The sequence below is a fragment of the Penaeus vannamei genome, chromosome 17, assembly GCF_042767895.1.
Source record: "Penaeus vannamei isolate JL-2024 chromosome 17, ASM4276789v1, whole genome shotgun sequence".
Taxonomy (NCBI): domain Eukaryota; kingdom Metazoa; phylum Arthropoda; class Malacostraca; order Decapoda; family Penaeidae; genus Penaeus; species Penaeus vannamei.
Window position 1 is genome coordinate 276229 of NC_091565.1, and position 20000 is coordinate 296228.

Genomic DNA, 20000 nt, shown 5'->3' on the forward strand with positions numbered 1-20000 from the left:
TTTGATCTTTATAAACCTTCGTATAGAAGGCCACCGCATAAACATGTAAACATGCATGAAAAAAGACTATTGCTCTACCATGTTTCTTTATTCTTGCATTTCATAATGTGCGCTATGGACATGTATCTATTCTTCCCCTCATTTTCCTATTCTTCCTTATATATTCGTACTCTTCCTCGTCCTTTGCCATCTGGGACGCATCCTTTCCGCCTTCGCCTCACTTGGAAAACACGTTTCTTGTGTACAACTCTGCCCCGAGCTCCCAGTGAACGTTCCTCTCCCTCACCCCCCCCCCGCCCCCCCTTGCGAACCACACTTACTCTCCCTTCCTCAACTCTTTCGAAAGTCGGAGCTGAAGCCAGCCCATCCACCGCCAAGTCCTCCCTGCCTTCGATCACTCATTTCCATCCCTTCCATCTCCCTCCATCGCCGGAAGTAGGTCAGCCTGCGTCTTTGTTTAACGATAACCTTCCCCCTCCCCCTCCCCCCTTCCCCCCCGACGTCGTACAACCCCTCGTAAAAGCCGACAATTGAATCTCGGCGAGTGTCGCGCTTCCTTCCTCTGTGCGAGAAGCGAGGCAACGTCGGCCCGCTCGCCCCGTCGGTATGTGAGGGGACAAAACCTTGGGGGTCCTCTCTCTCTCTCTCTATCCTCTCTTGTTCTCTCCCTTTCGTTCTCGATCTCTCGTTTTCGATCTCTCTTTCCCTCCTTCTCCCTCTCTCCCTCTCTCCCTCCTCCCACACACGCACACGCAGACCCGGTCACCGACTGCCGGAGTCAATCAGTCTCCGTGCCTCTCCCTCCCCGGGTGCAGCTGGAAGTAAACACAGCCACCTGGAGCGAGCGTTGTCCTCCGCCCCTCCATATAAGCCGCTCTCGTGGTCGCCCAGCCGCTTAGGGACGGGAGGCAATCACTTGCGGCGAAGTTTCAGTCGCTGATTCGAGTCGGTAGATGGCTCGCCTTGGCTTCAGTAATTGCTTATTACGCGGTCGGACCCCTTGCGAGTGCCACGCTGCGAATGAGCCAGGTAGTTTGGCGGTAGAAATATGGTCTGGTTCGGATTGTGTTTTCACGGTTAGTAAATCAATGCGTCATGAGTCAGAAGCTCATGCTACTTTCCTTTCCTCTTTCTGTAGAATCATGCTTCGTTGGCTTCCAAGAGTCACCAGATACGAATCTCTTTCCCTCACGTGTTAGGCTCCGCACCAACGTGGTCATTAAGCGACAGAGGCCGAAAGTCTAGGCTGAGATGACACGCCCTCGGAGCTCCTCTCGCTCTCCCACGCAACGACGCGAGGCTTCGAGGTGCACGCCGCCATCCCATGTCTTCTCCGGGTCTTGCCTCACCGCCGTGAATTACGCTCACGTCGGCCGGAGTCACGGGCACGCCATCCCTGCGCCGCCGGCCCCTCGCGCGCCCGGTCCCTGTTCATCCGGGGGCGCCGGGCGGACCTCCTTTCTCCCGTCGGACGCCTTTGTTACTTTTCTTTTCGTCGAACTCTTTCGGATTAACTTCAATAGGGAAGTCGAGGCGCTAACCTGTTCTGGCCCTTTGTTATACGCCCTTCCGCGGGCCCCTGGGCGGGCGGCGTCCACTGCGCGTCCAGCAACGTCCGGTCAACACTTTCACCCGGTTTGCGTTTGCCTCATCTCCCTGCTCCGTGCCCGCCCCTGCCCCGCGAACGACCTCCTCTCCCCTCGGCCCTGCCTTTGTGCCTCCGCTTCTCTCCGCTTCTCTCCGCTTCACTTTCCAACGCTTTCCTTTCCTTTTTTCTTCCCGCGCTGCCTCGGTCTCTCGCACTGCGCCATCCTCTATGCAACCTGTTTCCCGGCCTGTCTGCGCTCCCCCTTTTGTTCTTTCTCAATGTGTGAAATCACCCTTGTGCGGCCACCCTTCTAAAAGCCCCAATTACGCGATGACCATACTTGCCCCTGCTCCAGTTGGCCTTCTCGCGTGGCAGCGCTCGTACGGCGGCGGCCCTGAGCTGAGGCTGTTGGCTGGCACGAGATGTGGCCAAGACTGCCTCGGGGGCACCGTGCCCATTTCTTGTCGCTGGTCTCGGATGCTATGAGATGTGTTTCTCTCTCTCTCTCTCTCTCTCTCTCTCTCTCTCTCTCTCTCTCTCTCTCTCTCTCTCTCTCTCTCTCTCTCTCTCTCTCTCTCTCTCTCTCTTCCATCCCCCTTCCACTCTCCCTTTCTCACTCAGCCATCTCGCCTACATTCTCTGGCCGAACCATTATGCATTCTCGTGGCGTTTCGTCCATTAAGAGCGTCCGCGGCGTCGTCCATTGTTTGTTGGCAGGCGATACTAAAGTGCGCCTGACATTTTCGCTATTTAGAAGAACGAAGGACTCTGTTGCAAATGGAATCGGCAGCGGGGGGTGCAAAGACGAGGCGGAGCGTCGGCCGTAGAGCTTCGAAGGGCACAGCAGGCAGGTCGGGCGCAGCGAGCGAGAGCCGGAGGGCCGGGGCGCCGCGAGAGGGAGAACATCGGGAGGCTGGCGAAGAGGAAGAAGAACAAGAGAGAAGCAAACACGCGCCTAGAAAACAACAACAGAAAGTGGTAAACAAGGACACCCAGCTGATTAATTTTGGTTACTGCGCACGGCATGTCTTGGCTCTGTTTACCTGGGAAAGGGCGGCGGGAACTGCGGGGTTGTCTCGTTGATGTGGTTGCGTTTGTTGTTTTTCTTACACTACTGTTTATCTTTTATGCTTAACTTTCTTCAAATCGTTTTGTCATTGCTGCAATATTTTCCTTTTTTTGTATTTCATGAGTATTTTGATTGCTGCAAGAATCATATTCTTGCGGTCACTTCAGTATAATGTCAGCTGATAGCGCCGTGAGCATCATCGTTGCAGGTTGTTGGAGAAGCAGGTTTCGCTATTTCAGTCGCCACAAATCCCAATATATATTTTAAACACTAATTAATTACTCAACGAAAGAAAGGAAGACGCCGGACTTTCCACGGGAGGGCTGGCAGGGAGGGCGGTGGCCAGGAGCCGGACGATCCGTTGTTGGCGCCAGAAAAGGGCGTCGAATCCCACGGGCACGGCCAAAGTACAATGAAGGGGGTGGGTGGGGGGGGCTGGCCAGGGTGTTCATCGGCGGAGCAGCGCGCCCCTCCCGCCGTGACGCGAGGGAAGGCTGCTGACTCATACGCGCTGCTAATCCAGTAAAGCTGATTTTTTTTTTTTTTTTTTTTTTTCATTTACGAGCACCCATACAGACACTCGCTCGCGCGCGCACACACACACACAAACACAAATACACACACACACACACACACAAACACACATACAAATACACACACAAACAAACACAAACACACACATACACAAATACACACACACAAACACACACACACACACAAACAAACACAAATACACACAAACACACACACACAAATGCACACACACACTCAAATACACACACACACTCACAAATACACACACAAACACAAATACACACACGCACGCACGAATTCATGTTGTGTGTGTGTGCATGTGTGCGTGCGCGCGTGTGTGCGCGTGCATTGTGACAGGCTGACACGTCCGCCAACACACTCATCCGAGACAAGCGCTCCTCTCGTTAGTAACCACGCCAAAGGAGCTCTTTCCTGCTTGTAATTCTGATGCCGTTGGCCGCTCGTTAATTCCGCTTGCACGCGCGTGTACGTGGCGGCGAGCATGCTTGCACTTATGCGTATGTGTGTGTGCGTTTGTGGGCAAGAGAAGGAATTTGTGATGCGCTTCATATTTTCCCGGTTTTGATGTTAATTTTTATGTTCCCAAAACGATCTTTGTTGAATTACTTTTTCCTTCTTTTTGTCACCTCGCATTTAAGGAAAATAGGCTGTTATTAAGTAAATGGAATGGAGATAAGATTTTTATATATATATATATATATATATATATATATATATATATATATATATATATATATATGAGGTTCCCCTCACTCATGCTCTGTCTGCCTGCGAAGGGACGAGGACTCCCAAAAGCCGGGAATTCGTCCCTCCGCCAGCGCGTCCTCCGCCTCCTACTCCTTCCCTTCGGCATTCCTTTTCACTTTCCTCCTCTTCACTCATTTATCATTCCCTTCTCCTTCCGTCCTTTGCCCCTCGTAGGTGAATGGTCCCTGAAGAAAGGGGGCGCGTGGCCGATTATTTACGTCCGTATAAGGGCGGCGGTCTTACTATTAGGGACGTCTGGAGGTTATAGCCCCGATGGCCGCGCTGGTCGCCGAATCGCAGTCAGATCGCGGTGAAAGGCTGACATTATCCAGGGAACGAGATGCCATCTTTTCGCCCTTCGTCCCTTAGGGAAGCAGAAGGAAATCCGCCGTGAAAAATTACGTGAAGATAAATCCAAGACGCTTCGGATGAATGGCTTGGCACTCCAAAGATATGTTGATTTTATTATTTGTTTATCGTTTGCGAAGATCTGAATGAAAATCGTCCTGCAGGAACTTCGAAGAGGTTTGGGTCGTGCGATTTTTATGGATTTAGTTGTTCGTTTGTTTGTTTGTATTGTTTTTTCTCCTGCAAAACGAAGGGCAATCCAAGGAAGAAATTACAGCATCGGTCATTCGACCCTGAAGTCTTTTCTTCGATCGCGATCTACGATATAAAAGTGAAGGGGAATATATGAAGAGGAAAGTAAGTTCTCACGAGGAAACTCGAGACAGCAGTTGTGAATATTCCCCCGAAGCGTGAGAGAGACGCGTTGATGAAAGGGGCGAGAGGAGGCGAAAGGGAAGCGACTTTCGGGGCTCGGCTTTTGTCTCGGGGAATGGCCCTCTCGCGCCAGTTCACTCTCGGTCCCCCTCTTTCTCCCCTCTCCCTCTTCTCTACCTCCTTCCTCCTTTCTCTCTCTCTCTCTCTCTCTCTCTCTCTCTCTCTCTCTCTCTCTCTCTCTCTCTCTCTCTCTCTCTCTCTCTCTCTCTCTCTCTCTCTCTCTCTCTCTCCTCCCCCCCTCCCCAGCCCTTCCCCCTTGCCCCGGCGACACTTCTCAAGTGTCTCCCGAGTCTATTTTAAGCTCGGGCTCCTCCGCTAAGCATCGGTGCGGCGAGCAGACTCCGCATCCAGTAACCTGGCGTCTTCTTATCTTCCCTGCGCCCGCTCGGTCTCGCGGCTGCCCGCAGATCACCTGCCAGGCCACCAAGGCGGGGCGAGGTGGGCCGTGGACACTGGGTTTGCCATCTGGATGCTGGTGGGAAAATGCAACAGCCGTGCCAACGCTTGAGAAATGGTCCTTCTCTCAATTGCCTGGCTTCATTCTGGGAGCCATTACACTTACTTTTAATGGCGCGAGTAAAAGCTGCCGTCGCACGTATGAGACACCGGCGGGAAACGTGTCGTGGGTCGCTTGAATGTACGATGCACATTTCCTTTTTTTGCGCCGCGATTCAGTTGCTCGTGAGAGCCCGGTGATAAGTTGCTCCCTCCAGACTGACCGCGTCGGCCCGGCCGCGCGAAGACTCTGATCAGGTTTAACGCATTAGCCTCGATGCTCATGATAAGTTGCTGGCATTTAGTATCTGCTGAACATCTTCTCTGGCATGTTATGCAAGTATACATGTCATGGTCACAGCACCCCGGCCGGCCCCCCCCCTCCCCCCGCCGCCATCTGCGGTTGCATTCCAGTCCGGCCTCTTGAAGACTGGCACTGCCTGTCAACCAGGCCTTGTGGAATTTCACATTCACCGCCGGACTCAATGGCTGCGCAGACCCAGGCAAGCAGAGGGACTCAGAGGCGCTGCTTGGGGTCACGCTAAAGAGGCGCCAAGGAACGCTGAAGGAAAGCGAAGCGAATGAAACGAAATGAAAGCGGCGCTTGCTAACTCGATAAAAGCGGCTGATGTGTGATACCCCGGCGGCTCCGAGGCCCGACCACAGGAACCACTGGTTTCCCAGGCCGCGGCCCGTGTCCCACCTGGAGGAAGCGGAGACGCGGCCGGGCCGACGAGGAGCGCGGACAATAAAGGAGGGGGACGAGGAAGAGGAGAAAGAGTGCAGTGCGAGGCAGAGCATGAGAAGGAAAGCCCCGGGCACGGAGCGAGCCGGTCGGGCGGGCGGCGGGAGGGTGGCTGTGTTACGTCACCGCCACGGGTGAATGGAGGGGCTGGCGGCGACGCGGCTCTCGAGGACGCGCCGCCGCCGCCGCTTCCCACAGCGGCAAAGGGCCTGCGTGGCTCATGCAGGGACACGCAGGCACAGTCGCTATGCGTACTCTCTCTCTCTCTCTCTCTCTCTCTCTCTCTCTCTCTCTCTCTCTCTCTCACTCACTCACTCACTCACTCACTCACTCACTCACTCACTCACTCACTCACTCACTCACATACACACACACACACACACACACACACACACACACACACACACACACACACACACACACACACACACACACACACACACACACACATAAATTTTAGTTACCTGTTGATCTGGAAAAAATCCAAATCAATGGCCCAGCCCCCCCCTCCCCCTCCCACCCAGCGTCCGCCACGTGAAGGGCGGCGCAGGGAGGCAGTTGCAGCGACGGCAGGGAATGGCAAGGAGATGAAGACAGGAGGAGTAGGGGCCTTGTTTTTGCTGGGCGTGGAAGGGCTTGCTGGCGAGGCGCTTGGGGGAGGAGGCGAAGGCGCGGCGGGTTCCGTTCTCTTCTCTCTCCTCTTCGTCTTTCTTTTTTTCCTTTTTTTTTCTTATCATCATTATCATCATCATCAACATTATCTCGGTTCCTTCTAACTTCTCTTCCCCACTTCGCCTCCCTTATCATAATCATTCATCAACATTATCATTATTTCTATTGTTATTGCTTTTTCCTTCCTTTTCCTCTCCAGTGTGGCATAATGACCCTCATCCATTTTCGCCCACTTGTCTCATTATTTTCTTGCTTTCTTTGTATATCTTTTCGATATCATTAATAATTAAATTAATATCTTTTTTATAAGAAATATTAAATATTACTCTTGATACTTTTGCTAATCCAGAAAACTTGCTTTGGCTTGCTGATATGAGCCTCATTACCGTGGTTGCCGTTAATTGGGTGTGATTTACTTTTTATTACTTTCTCATTTACTGTTCATTATCTATCACTCTTGTTTACTTTTAACAAGATCTCCAATAGATTTCCTGCTCATCCCCCGGTCTCTTAACCTTTTGAAAGGCAGTTCGCTGCACTCCACTTCGTTCCCGATCATTGGCGCTGTTTCTATCTTCTTCTTTATTATTGCATCAGGTTATAAGTCATCCTGCCACAGCTTTACCTTGTCACCTTTCTCCCGCCACGGTCGCCTGCAATTAAGAACAGTGATATGCGCAAAAAGGAACGGCCGTATTTTAATTTTCCGAAATACTTCTTGGTCAGGGAAGTGTAACGCCGTTTTGCAAGTCACAGCCATGCACTCGGCAGTCGTGCCAAACGTACTATAATCGGGGGAGGCGAGAGCCCCTCTGGGCGGACGGGCGAGGGTGTCAGCTGATCGTTACTTTCGTTCGCGTTAAAGTCTCCGAGGCTTTGTCATTGTGTGGCGTTTGCTGTGCCAGTGTCAGGCTACAGTAAAGCGTTTTCTAGCGCAAGGACTGTCACGTCTGATGTCTTTGGTTATGTTTTTTCACGGTCATTTATTATCAGGTCAGCGCGGCATTTTTTCTACTTTTTGTTAAAACCGTAATCGCGTTCCTGTGGTTTCGCTCTTTCGAGGTCAGCGTTAATACCCGTGACCTTTGTCCGCTGGCGACGGGCTTTCTGCCGCCGAGCGAGGCAGTCGCTTCGTCTCCCGCCTCGTGGTGGCGCAGGGCCGCCCGACGGCACGGCGCAAGGGGCCTTGTGCCCGGTCGTGAATAAGCAGTTGGAGCGAAGAAAAGTGCACATGGAGGCAGTGGATATGTTTGTATGTATATACTTTTATATGAAACACATACCTGCAAATATAAGCGTAAATGAATACACACACTCACACAGACACACGTGTGTGTGTGTGTGTGTGTATATATATATATATATATATATATATATATATATATATATATATATATATGTGTGTGTGTGTGTGTGTGTGTGTGTGTGTGTGTGTGTGTTTACATATATATATGTATATATATATATATATATATATATATATATATATATGTGTGTGTGTGTGTGTGTGTGTGTGTGTGTGTGTGTGTGTGTGTGTGTGTGTGTGTGTGTGTGTGTGCATATATAGACATACATACATACATGGACATGAAAACAGCCACATTAAGAATAGAAAATAAACACTACATTTCGAACTCAGACGAATAATAAACCAAAATGAATCATTTATCTGAAGAGGAACCCGTGAAGAGTTCGAGACGTAATGTTTATTTTCTTACTGTGGCTGTTTTCAGTTTCATTTTTGTGTAGCTTGTGTTCATATACTTCTATAAACATAAATATCCAGACATGTCCATACACGCGATGAGTACCAGCACACAGGCATCGCAGGCATCGAGCGACGAGGCTCCTCCCAGCCCTGCCAGCCCGTCGGGCCTCGAGGCGTCGGAGGCCGCCTGGCCCTCGGTCTTCTGCTTCGAGTGGAGTCCTTACGCATTGCAATGGCAAATTAACTTAGTAGGTTTGCGGATGATATTCCAGGGGTAAGCATTGCAATATCTTGTATCACTGCGAGCGTGGCCTAATCGTGCGCCGCGGAGAAAATTGCAAAATTATGCACCGTCGTTAAATTTGCATAATCACGTACCCAGCGCATTGCATAACCATGAACGTGACCACGTACCATTGTGGAGGCTTCACCCACGAGTGTCCCAGGGCAGATGTTGCATCATGGCATTCCAGTGGAAGCGGCAGGTTCGTGCACTCGGGAAAGTCAAAGCCTAGCGATGCCCAAGCCCGTGCCCGCCTGCTACCCGTCGTCGGAAATAAATTACATTCTTGAGAAAATTCGACCCTCCGTGGATGCCCGCCCGGCCTCGCCATGAGTCACTGCCCCGCGGCCTGCGCCCAGCCATATATAGCGGCCGTCGTCCCTCTCCTCCTCCTCTCCTCCTCCTCCTCCTCCTCCTCCTCCTCGGCCGTCGCCTTCCACCTCTCTTCTCTGTTCATCTGCGGCTTCGTTCTTCTCTTGGTTTCCGTATTTGATGCCTTTCGTTGCTTTCCTTTCTCTCTTCTCGTTTGCTTTCCCGTCTCTCTCTCTCTCTCTCTCTCTCTCTCTCTCTCTCTCTCTCTCTCTCTTTCTCTCTCTCTCTCGCCCTCTTCATTCCTCTCTCTCTCTCTCTCTCTCCCTCTTCCTCCCTCCCTCTCTCTCTCCCTCCCTCACTCTCTCCCTCCCTCACTCTCTCCCTCCCTCACTCTCTCCCTCACTCTCTTTCTCCCTCACTCTCTTTTAATCTCTCACTCTCACTCTTTCCTTCTCTCACTCTCTCTCTCACTCACTCTCTCCTTCTCTCTCTCTCACTCTCTCCTTCTCTCTCTCTCACTCACTCTCTCCTTCTCTCTCTCTTTCACTTACTCTCTCCTTCTCTCTCTCTCTCTCACTTACTCTCTCCTTCTCTCTCTCTCTCGCTTACTCTCTCCTTCTCTCTCTCTCTCTCTCTCTCTCTCTCCCTCTCTCTCTCTCTCTCTCTCTCTCTCTCTCTCTCTCTCTCTCTCTCTCTCTCTCTCTCTCTCTCTCTCTCTCTCTCACTTTCTCTCTCCTCTCTCTCTCTCACTTACTCTCTCCTCTCTCTTTCTCTCTCACTCACTAATTCTCTCTCTCTCTCTCTCTCACTCTCTCTCTCCTTACCCCTCCCTCCATCTCTCTCTCTCTCTCTCTCTCTTTCTCTCTCTCTCTCTCTCTCTCTCTCTCTCTCTCTCTCTCTCTCTCTCTCTCTCTCTCTCTCTCTCTCTCTCTCTCTCTCTCTCTCTCTCTCTGCCTCAGTCTATGCCATTCCATCTCTGCTTTTAGTCTGGAAACTTTTCTCAGACAAAGGCAGTGAGCGAGTGAGTCCCTTCCAGCCCTCGGAGGGAGCCGCGGCCTACCGCCTCAAACCCTAGTGGCCTGCATGCCCAGTCTTCTCTGGCTTCGACTCCGGGATACTGTTACTACACCAGTCGTCACTGTCGCCTTTGTGGCCCCTGTGACACTGGTCTGGCCCGCTGTGCCTCATGCCTCTCCTGGAAGCCCAACTGGCCTTACAAGTGGAGACTCCTTTCCGGCCACCGCCTGCCCTGCCCTCTCCGTTTCTTTCTTCTACCTGCTTTGGCATGCACCCTCCCCCGCCCCTCCTGCGCCCTCCCCCTCCCCAGGGCAGTGCTGGGCAGCCCCAAGCCGTCCTCACTGACCACCCCGCCTTGACCAGTCCTACTCTCCCGCCAGCCAGCCCCACCCATTCTCTGTCTATCAGTCTATCTATCTATGTGTCTGTCTATCTCTGTTCAGCTCTGTTTGTTTATTGGCTTCTCATTTTATTTCACGTTATTCTCTCTTCTCCGCCCCCGCTGTCCGTTACGTGTCACTGGCATAAAAATAGAGAAAGAAAGACAGTAGTAATTGTCGTGTTCTCCCTCCATCCCATTCTTTACCACTCCTACTCAGACTCATACACACACACTCCACACGCGCGAGCGCCTTCACTGGTGTAAGATCGTGCAGGCAGAGCAGGCAACATTGGTGCAACAGCCCCCTCCTCCTCCTCCTCCTCCGCCCCTGTCCCTTTCTCCCCGCCCGCCGCCTCCCTCCCACCGCCTCACCTCCACCATCACCGCCACGCTCACTCCCGGATATCTCGTCCCTTCGCAGGAATTAAGTGGTAAGATGAATCCCTTGTAATGCCGAGAGGCTGAGTTGAACTTCGCCTCGCTGGTGGGGAACATGCGCCAGTGACTGGTGCTGATGGCGCTCTGCACGACGAGGAGGACGCCGCTCTGCAAACAGAGCGGACGCAAACAGACCTCTCCGATGTGTGCTCGGGATACCCAAAGTCAGCCTCGTCAGGTACGGCCTCTGCACCGGCAGTTCGAACCAAGGAAGAGGTCAGTGCGCCTAGAGAAGGCAGAAAAGAAGGGAAAGTGGCCATGGTAGACAGGGAGGTAAGGAGTGTCTAAAGTGAGGAAAACAGCTCGATCTGGAAAGCAGCCGAGTGCCAAAAATACCCTTGTGACCCGTTATGGAAGAGGCCAAGGCGATGTATGGGAGGCAGGGAGAGGGGACAGCGGCCATGTTTGGTCAGGCACCGGGTCGCCCCTCCCCCGTAGGACCTTCTGAATCAAGTCTTGGCCTTCGTCGCCTTCACTAAGTTCCAGGCGGGTCACTCCCTGCCCCCACCCCCTCTGCCCCCTGGTCACCCGCGACGCGAGACTCGGAGAACGCCAGCCTTGCCGTGCGTGGACGCCGCAGCCGGAATATGAATGACGCACACGCATCTCCAGTGAATGTTGAAGTGGATGCCGTGCTCCTTATAAGCCGCGGGAGGACGAGGCGGCCTTGCTGCCTGTTGCGCGCTGGCCAGAAAGTGTGAATGTGAGGCAGGGAGAAGGGAGGAAGGAGGGAGGCAGCGCTCAGGACGGAGAGGAAGCGGAGGTCGAGGGCGAGGCTGGCGACGCTGGGGAGGGCCGGGGGTCCGCTCGCAGAAAGTCGCCCTCGGAATGGAAGGGAATGGCGAGGCTGCAGTTAAGAGGGAATCAAGGCATAAAATTCACTGCAAGCATGTTTTCAGTTTTTTAACAGCTGTGGTGAGGTTTGGGAGAAATGGAACGATCATACATAAATTTCTAACCATCCCTCTTTTCTCTTTTATTTGCTATGTGCATTTTCACCGCGTTTTAGCCGGGGTAATGAAAGAAATACACACATGATGATGCATGTATTATTAACACTGAAAGAATCGATAGACAATATGGTGCAATATAAACAGTACGTGAAGAAGTGGCATCCGGAAATACACGTCAGACAGCGTTCAAAAACGAGTCTGGGGCTGGAAGAACGAATGGCAAAACGAAGATCAGAACAAGTGCGGAAGAACAGTGGGCAGGAGTGAACACAGGGTCGAGGGCAGTGGGGCGCCGCTGGGAGCGAGGAGTTACCTTACAGGGTCAGCTGTTGTCGGCCGCCGCGTGTTCACCAGGAAGCCTCTTGGCCGTATATGGCCAGGTCCAGCAACTTGCACGCTCACCAAAAACTAAGACGCATGCGCACGCACGCACGAACATCACCTTGGTCCTAGAACAGCAAACTGGGAGACTCGAGCCTTGGCGGCAGCCTTGTCGGCGGCGTGAAAACAAGTTCTCCCGCAGGAGCCGCCGAGGCTCGACGCGCGGCGGACGTGGAAGGTGAAGGCGCGTGGACGCCGCATTCCCCGGGTGTCAGGGAGACCGGCGGGCATTGGCGGCCGAAAAAAGGAACGCCTGAAATCAGAAATGAAATGTCTGCAATGTGGAGGCCTCCCTGAGCCTTTGCACCATCCGTCACGGCGCGGCGTTTCAATTGCACCCGTCGCGCTGAAGCATCAGGGACATCCTTCGTCGCAGTCAACACGGGTAGAAAGGAAAGGCATTTTATCTCGTTCGAAGATTTCGTGAATCTGACAATTTACGGTCTGATAACTCACTTTTCAAGAACTTGTCTCATTACTTTTTTCCAGCGTTGCACAAAAACAGACATAACTCGAAGACGCGTGTTTCCTGCTCCCGGAAAACGCTCGGATTCCTGGTCACCCCGGAGTGCTTGCGCAAAAACTCTGTGTCCGTCCTCCGATGTAACCGCTTTAGATTCTTGCGTTGTCCCATGCCACTCGCCAGCGTTCGAGAGAGAAAGTTTGTCCCACAGGATACTTGAGACGAAACAGCTGATCTCGGCTACGGACTGATACGCACTCCTCTTAGTTTTTCTTCTGGTCCTCTTTCTTCTCTTCCCCCTTTGCTCCCCTGCTCTCACGTTGAAGGAAAAAATGTACAGAAGAAACCGTTGCATTGTTCATTTTATTGATTTGTGCGCCAACTGTTTGCTGTCCATTGTGATGAAGCTGCGCCGATTTCCCGCTGCCTTTGCCTCCCGTCCCAGCGACTCTTGGTCGTCTGTTGCCATGTGTAATTGGCCCTCTGGCCCTCGCCTCCCCGCCCTCGACTCACATCTACCAAGAGATCTATGTATACTCTATAATCAAAGAGGAAAAGATGCGCGCAAGCAGCATGTGCTTACTTACTAAACTCATTCCGGATACACTTGTGTTCCTCCCGCCCTGCATCATTCATTTAGGCGACCCGGCGGAGGAGGAGGCAGGGGCGTCGGCCGAACTGAGGCCACGTGGCTCTGTGTTCCGGGGCGAGATGACGTGGAGAGATGCATTCTAATTCAGCGGATAATAAACCCTCACATCAGCTGTAATCCTAGCTGCCGTGTTTAATTACAACGCGGGATCAGCAGCAGAGATAGGAAATTGTAAGTTGGCTCACGGTGCGCGCGGTGCTTGACCCGCCCTCGCCAGGAAAGACAAACAGAAAACGGGTCAAGCTCCCTCGGCGTGGCTCCAAATAACCCATTCGGCGCCCAGTGAATGCTCGCGTTGTCTCTCCGCCTCGCTCCTCCAGCGGCCGAGGAGACAGCAGGGCGGTGGTATTGACAAGGAGAAGTTGGCTGTTGTTTTATCGGTTTCGGTGAAAGCGAACGAGGCCCTGTATTTACTGAACAATATTAGCCTATTGCGTCGTATGAAGCTGACTGTAAAGAGTTATTTTAAAATCAGTGGTTAAGCACAATAACGGGACCACCAGGTAAATAGCATATTAATTCTACTTTTTTATTGTCTTAAAACTGATCAACAAAACCACAGATGCGAATGTGTTTTTTATCTCCGACGTCGATGAAAAGGGAGCTGTCAGGAACGACCTCTGCTTCTTATTAAATGATTGTTATGCGACGGATATGCAGGATAAATATCCAGTCTTGTGCTTCTACGGATGTTCCTAAGGGGAAAAATGTTTTGTGGCTTATTGGCGAATATTTACTGATTGTTGTGTGTACAGGGAATTTATAATGATGAAGAATTTAACTTGGATTTTATCACATTTACAATAATCTAAAGATACTAGGTTCGATGATATACATCAGATATTTTAAGAGAGGTGTGCGTGTGTGTGTATACATACACACATACATGTATGTATGAACGTATGTATGTGTATATATTTATATATACACATAAACGCATACATACATACATACCTACATATATATATATATATATATATATATATATATATATATATATATATATATATATATATGTGTGTGTGTGTGTGTGTGTGTGTGTGTGTGTACGTGTGTGCGTATACGTGTGTACGTATGTGTGTGCGTGCGTACGTGTGTATATGTATATATATATATATATATATATATATATATATATATATATATATATATATATATGTTATGTATATGTGTGTGTGAGTATATTTGATCTTTCCCGAAAGAACCCCTTCTAACTGTCCCTCCCCGCTGTTACAGGAGGTCGTGGACCACGTGGAGGGCCGCAGTGACCTGCGAGCGCTGACGGAGGCGCGGCAGGGGCGCGGTTGGGAGCTCGCCCGCCCGGAGCGTCGCGTCGTGCACGAGTCCACGAGGAAGTGGGGGAACGTCGACACGGAGGACGTCCGGGAGACCAGCCGCGTGCAGGTGGGTGTTGCCTCCGGGCGAGCAGCGGCGGGGAAGGGCTTGGCGCGGGACGCGGCTGCGGGCGACGCGGGCGTCTTGTGCAAGGGGCGCTTTGCTGCGAGTTGGAGGCGTGGTGCCTCGGCGGCGCTCGAGGGGAAAGGAAGCTGGATTCCGCGCTGGCTGTGCACTGTGCCATTCTCTCTGCGAATCCTTTATCTTTAGCTTATTTGATAAGAATTTTGATTAGGTTTCATCATTTGATTTGTTTTATGGCCTCCTTCTGTAAAATGTCTTGAAGCAATCAAGGAGAAAATATTAGTGTAACTGAATGAACAATGAAAACTTATACATCATACAAAAAGTATTTGGTATTTTAGTTAACTACTTTTGATTTTAAGCGTGTGTAAATTGCAATTAATGCTTCCTTTAAAGACCAGAGCCCTCACCTCACACGCAGCCTCCCTCTGTCCTCACGAGAGTAACGCCCCGCCCTCCCCGCAGGACGGACACGTGGTGACGGAGACGGAGCGCACGACTCAGCACGAAGAGTACGACAACGAATCCCTTCCTGACTCGGGCTCCTCCCTCAGCGACGGCTCGGTGCACGAAGAGGCCCGGGAGACCCAGCATAACATAGTGCACACGAAGGACGAGGACCTGGTGGAGTACTACGCGGTTCCCAGAGGCGGCACGCTGGCGCAGGGGGTCAAGGTATGGCGGGTGGGCGGAGGGGGGGGGGGCTAAGGGAGTGGGGATCTTGTTTAATAAAGTGTAATTAAGTGTCGCTGATCAAGGTCGGACTTAATGAGGAATAAGGTGAAAGGGAAGTGAGATCAGGAGGGAGAGAGAGAGAGTGAGTGAGTAAGAGAGAGAGAGAGAGTAAAAGAGAAGGAGAGGGAAAGTAAGAAAGAATGAGATAGAGAATTGGAGAGTAAGAGAGAGGGGGAGGGAAAGAGAGAGGAAGGGGGAAAGAGAGAGACAGAGAGAGAGAGACGCAGCACTACTAACGCGTGTCCTGTTTTTCCACAGCTGGGCGAGGGGATGCATGTAGTGAGCGAGGACTTCCACGAGGACCGGGAGGGAGAGGATTTGGATTCTCTTAGTGAGCGGCTGCGTCGAGCTCGCCGCCTTGGCGCTCTCAAGCCCAAGCCTCGGGACACCCCTGAGCGGACAGACGCCCTCACGCGTCGTCCACTTGACTACCACCAGGAGGAAGAAACTCGAAAGTCAGAAACGAATCGTTGGCTCGAGAACCATTTTGGCAGCGAGTCGGGTCGCTCCGGCAGCTCGCACCACGACCTCGAGGACGACAGTGCAGTTCATACAGCTGGAGGGAACGTGATCACCATCACCATGAGTCCCCGTCCCGCCACCCCAGAGGACGTGACTGACGCTGCGCCAGCGAGTATGAGGCGTTGGGGCAACACCCCCCTTACATCGACCCCAACACAGGTCTCGAAGGCACCTCCTCCTCCGCCTCCTCCGAAGCCAGCTGCAGCCTGGAGTCCTCCACCCCCTGTGAACACATCTTCTACAAGTCAACGGGAACCTCACACAGAGGAAATCACGGACTCCATGATAGCAGCAGCCAGAGCAAGGCTTCGCTCAACAGGTCGCATCTTGGATGACAGTGATCAGGGAACGCCACCTACTAGTCCTCCAGCGAAAGTGCACTCCTCCAGAGCAACTTTCACTCCTCCTCCTCCAGTTTCCTCTCCAGGAGTCAATGGGCGCTCGTCGGATGATCCCGTGTACGGCAGCAGATTCAGGTCTGGCAGCCCAGGTGGTTTCATGCAATCGCGCATATTTTCCACACCAAGCAGGAACTCACGCCAGTCTCCACCTGATAGCCCTCCTCCGCCACTGCCATCAACACCGCCCCCGCAGGTTACCAACGTGGGCAGGTCGCAGTCCTTCAATGTAACCACTAAGTCCTGGCTTGATAACAGCACAGTGTCACATTCATCTAGACCCCTGGAGTCGAGGATGAAGGAGTACCGCAGCGAGGAACAGCTGGACGCCGTGGGACACAAGTCCGGCAAGCGCTGGCCGCCCCCGCGCGACCCCTCTCCTGAACCCAGGCGAGAAACGACACCTCCGCCTCCCCCTCGCCACCGAGTGTCATCTGCATCACAGACCAACAATGCACATTACAACACAGCGCCTGCTAGGTCCTCCAGATCATCCAGGAAGAAGGAAATTTCCTCGCAGACAGAAGCTAGAGACTCGGCCACACAGACTGGGCCGTCGCCTGTGCCACCACCTCGCACCAAGCGGAAGAACAAGCCCAGGACATATTACTTTGGGCAAGACTCTTCATCTAGCACTTCCGAGTCAAACCGAGGAAGAACGCCAGTAAACTCCACCTCCACAACCACCATGTCATACACAAGAACCACCAAGGACAACAGGTCCTCCCCCAAAGTGGAGCGCAGATTTCGCACAGAGAAGACCATTACCCCAGTCGTTGTTGTCCCGGCTCCTGGTATCAACAACCACAATAGCAGCGTTGAACGGACCTCCAGTCAAAAGAGTCTGCAGAACCGGTCTTGGCACTATCGCAGTATGGATGAACTAAGCAGTGGGATGGAGAACTCGACACCTCGAAGCTCCTGGACTAACACTGTGGATCCTCGCCGTCGGCCCCGCAATTACGGTGACCAAACCAAAGAACCTGAAACAAGAACACTCCCGAAGAAACTTGTCAATGGCACATCGTCTCCCAGCAAAACTTATATATTCGGCGGTGATAATACCTCCAGCAGGAGTCGCCTCAGCTCCGGAACATCCTCCAACTTAAGAAGGGCCCATGGCGGATCAATGGTGAATGTGTCTCTGGCAGGCATGTCCTCCCCAAAGAGCCCCGTCCAGCCAGAGCCACAGGAGACCTTCTCTTCCTCGAGAAACTCAAGACATGTGTCCAGAAGCCACAGCCTAAATGTAAAACCAGCAGGGCTCTCTGTGGCGCCTTCCATTAATGTGGCTCCCAGCTTCCCTTCCACTACGCTGAGCAGCCAGCAGCGCACTTCTTCAATGTATAAGTCAACGCCGTACTTGCGCAGCCCTAACCTCATCGCCACCATTGCCCGCTCCAACTCCACGCGGCGCACAGACGAGGATCACCACAGTGGGGAGTATGAGAGGGCCACCTCACCGCCCTCATCAGAGAGGCGTCAGTGGTCAAACGGATCCCGCTACATCCCCGAGAATAATAGAAATAGCAACAGAAATGATACAGTTACACAGAACGGTAGCATTAACAACCGAGATGACGAAAAGCGAGACAGGTTCATGAAGGGCCTCCTCACCTCTGCACCAGAACTGTACCACTTCATACACGGTGAGGATAATGGCAAGCAAAGCAGCGACAACGCAAACAGAACTCGCAACTCCCCAAATCCTCCAGAATCTCCTCCCCAGCTGATCCGACCTCCAGGATCCCCCCTCACCTCTCCATCAGCCACCTCCCCCCCTGCCTCCTCAGCACCCAGGATTTTCACGTTTGGTCGCGGGGAAAATGGTTCTTTGAAGCGCACGCCGTCCCTCTCTCAAGATAACAATAACCGGTTTAGTAGTTTGGGCAGACACCGGGAAAGTCTCAATGACAACAATCACTCCAACTACCGAGATCAGTACACCAACGGAAACAACAATAATAATACCAACCAGAGGAACAGTCTCAGCTCCCAGTACCACCGCAATGCCATGCTGAACAATGCTAACGATGGGACAAGCTCCCTGAACCGCCCAAGATTCAACCTGAAGGCGGCGGGAGGATCGCTCCTCTACTCGCCGTCCTTCCGCGGCCGCAACGACCAGTCGTCCTCAGCCCCCAACTCGTGGACGCGCCGTGGCTCGGACGAGTACCAGTCGCCGTCGCAGAGGTGGAGGGACCAAGAGGACACCATCGGGGGGAAGTCCGGAGGGAAAGTGACTTCCAACATCACCCGCGACGGCGCCGTTCTCATTCCCGTGAGGGACTGGAACAGCCGCTGAGGAGTCGTGGCCGGCGCTGAAGGGAAGCTGAGTCCTCACCCCAGACCAGAGACCTCTCGACGCAGAGCGATCTACTAGTCTGACCAGTGATGTATTGGATGACCCTTATTATGAAATTCAGGAAAAGGGAACAAAGAAAAAATACGTACATGTTGCAAGCGTTCCCCAAAAGTCATTCGATTATGTTCTAAAAATCATTCCATTCATTTAATTTATTATCCGTATCTGTTGGCGGCCTCTTAACACATGATGACCCCCTCCATCCCATCCCTCCCCAGCGAGTCGAGAACGATGGAACCCTTTTTGAGAACCTCACGTTGAGGTCCGGAGCTCTCCTGACCTCTCGGCCGGGAGGTTGGGGTGAGCCTCAACAGTGCCCTCCCAACAGAGCTGGTTCTGGTCTGTCCCTGAGAGTGAGGCAAGAGACGAGAGAGGCGACGATTGACTTGCAAGAGTGTGTACTGTGAACCGCAATGTGCCATAAATCCACGAAGAGGTGTAAGCGATGGAGCTCTCTGTCTTCGACTGTCCACAACGAAGGACGTCACTTCGCCCCCATGCCCGCGGCGAAACTTCACCGTCTCGCAGACCGCTCAGAAAGGGGCAGTAACAGACTTCCTTTTTAGCTTTAGACGGGCAGGTTACATTCCTGTGCCGCACTGGGCGTTTTGTGTACGCTTACATCATCTTTATAATCAGAGAGATTTTAGGGTCAGCCCTAATTTCTCTAGTCTCTGGCTAGAGCCTGAAATGTCTATGAAAGGTCGGGGATATCTACTTTTGCCTTAATTTGCAGTGTAGATTACATATGATGAGTTTCATAATTTATTCAATGATGCGATCTTTTTGCGTTCATGTAATTACATGTTCATCATTTCTCTTAAAAATCTGTTTTATCCCAAAGATATGTGTTTTCACGATAGATTTTGTAGCCGCTTTCCCTTTCGTCGCAGTAATGATCTTTATGTATCCCCATCTTAAGGAGATAATTCAGAGCCTCAGTTTGTCGAACTGAAGTCAGTGATGGTTGTACATGATAGAATTATCTTATATGATAGCTATATTTGCCTTCTGTAGCTTTACAATTAATAATCTTCTATTTTGTACATTATTTTGTAATTAACTTTTTTAAACTATAAGAATCACTTGATGATTTGATGTGCTTCCTTAATGTTTCCTCGTGTTATACTGGTCGTAGTTATATATACATTTATAAATGGCGATGATATATATGATTATCGACATGCACTTAAAACTGTAAGTCAATGAATTATTTAAATGATGCCATAGTCATGATAAAATGATATATGCCAAATGTGATGTGTCATGCATCTTAATATATGGATTTCTATAAATACATGATAGGTATGAGCCCATT

At 51.7% G+C, this 20000-nt stretch overlaps 1 protein-coding gene across 3 annotated transcripts in view; it reads left to right on the forward strand.

The window, feature by feature from the left end:
* Positions 1 to 20000, forward strand: part of LOC113807928 (uncharacterized) — an 82463-nt gene that overhangs the window by 61751 nt on the left and 712 nt on the right. For 2 of the 3 annotated variants that reach the window (XM_070131690.1, XM_070131689.1), the window contains exons 6-8: positions 14480 to 14647; positions 15128 to 15337; positions 15656 to 20000. The exon at positions 15656 to 20000 is cut by the window's right edge and continues 712 nt beyond it. In XM_070131690.1, the coding sequence (XP_069987791.1) occupies positions 14480 to 14647; positions 15128 to 15337; positions 15656 to 18622 (3345 nt within the window). In that variant the 3' untranslated portion in view covers positions 18623 to 20000. Of the gene's footprint in view, positions 1 to 10837; positions 10973 to 14479; positions 14648 to 15127; positions 15338 to 15655 lie in introns of those variants that run through there. The other variant, XM_027359256.2, reaches the window with a different exon arrangement.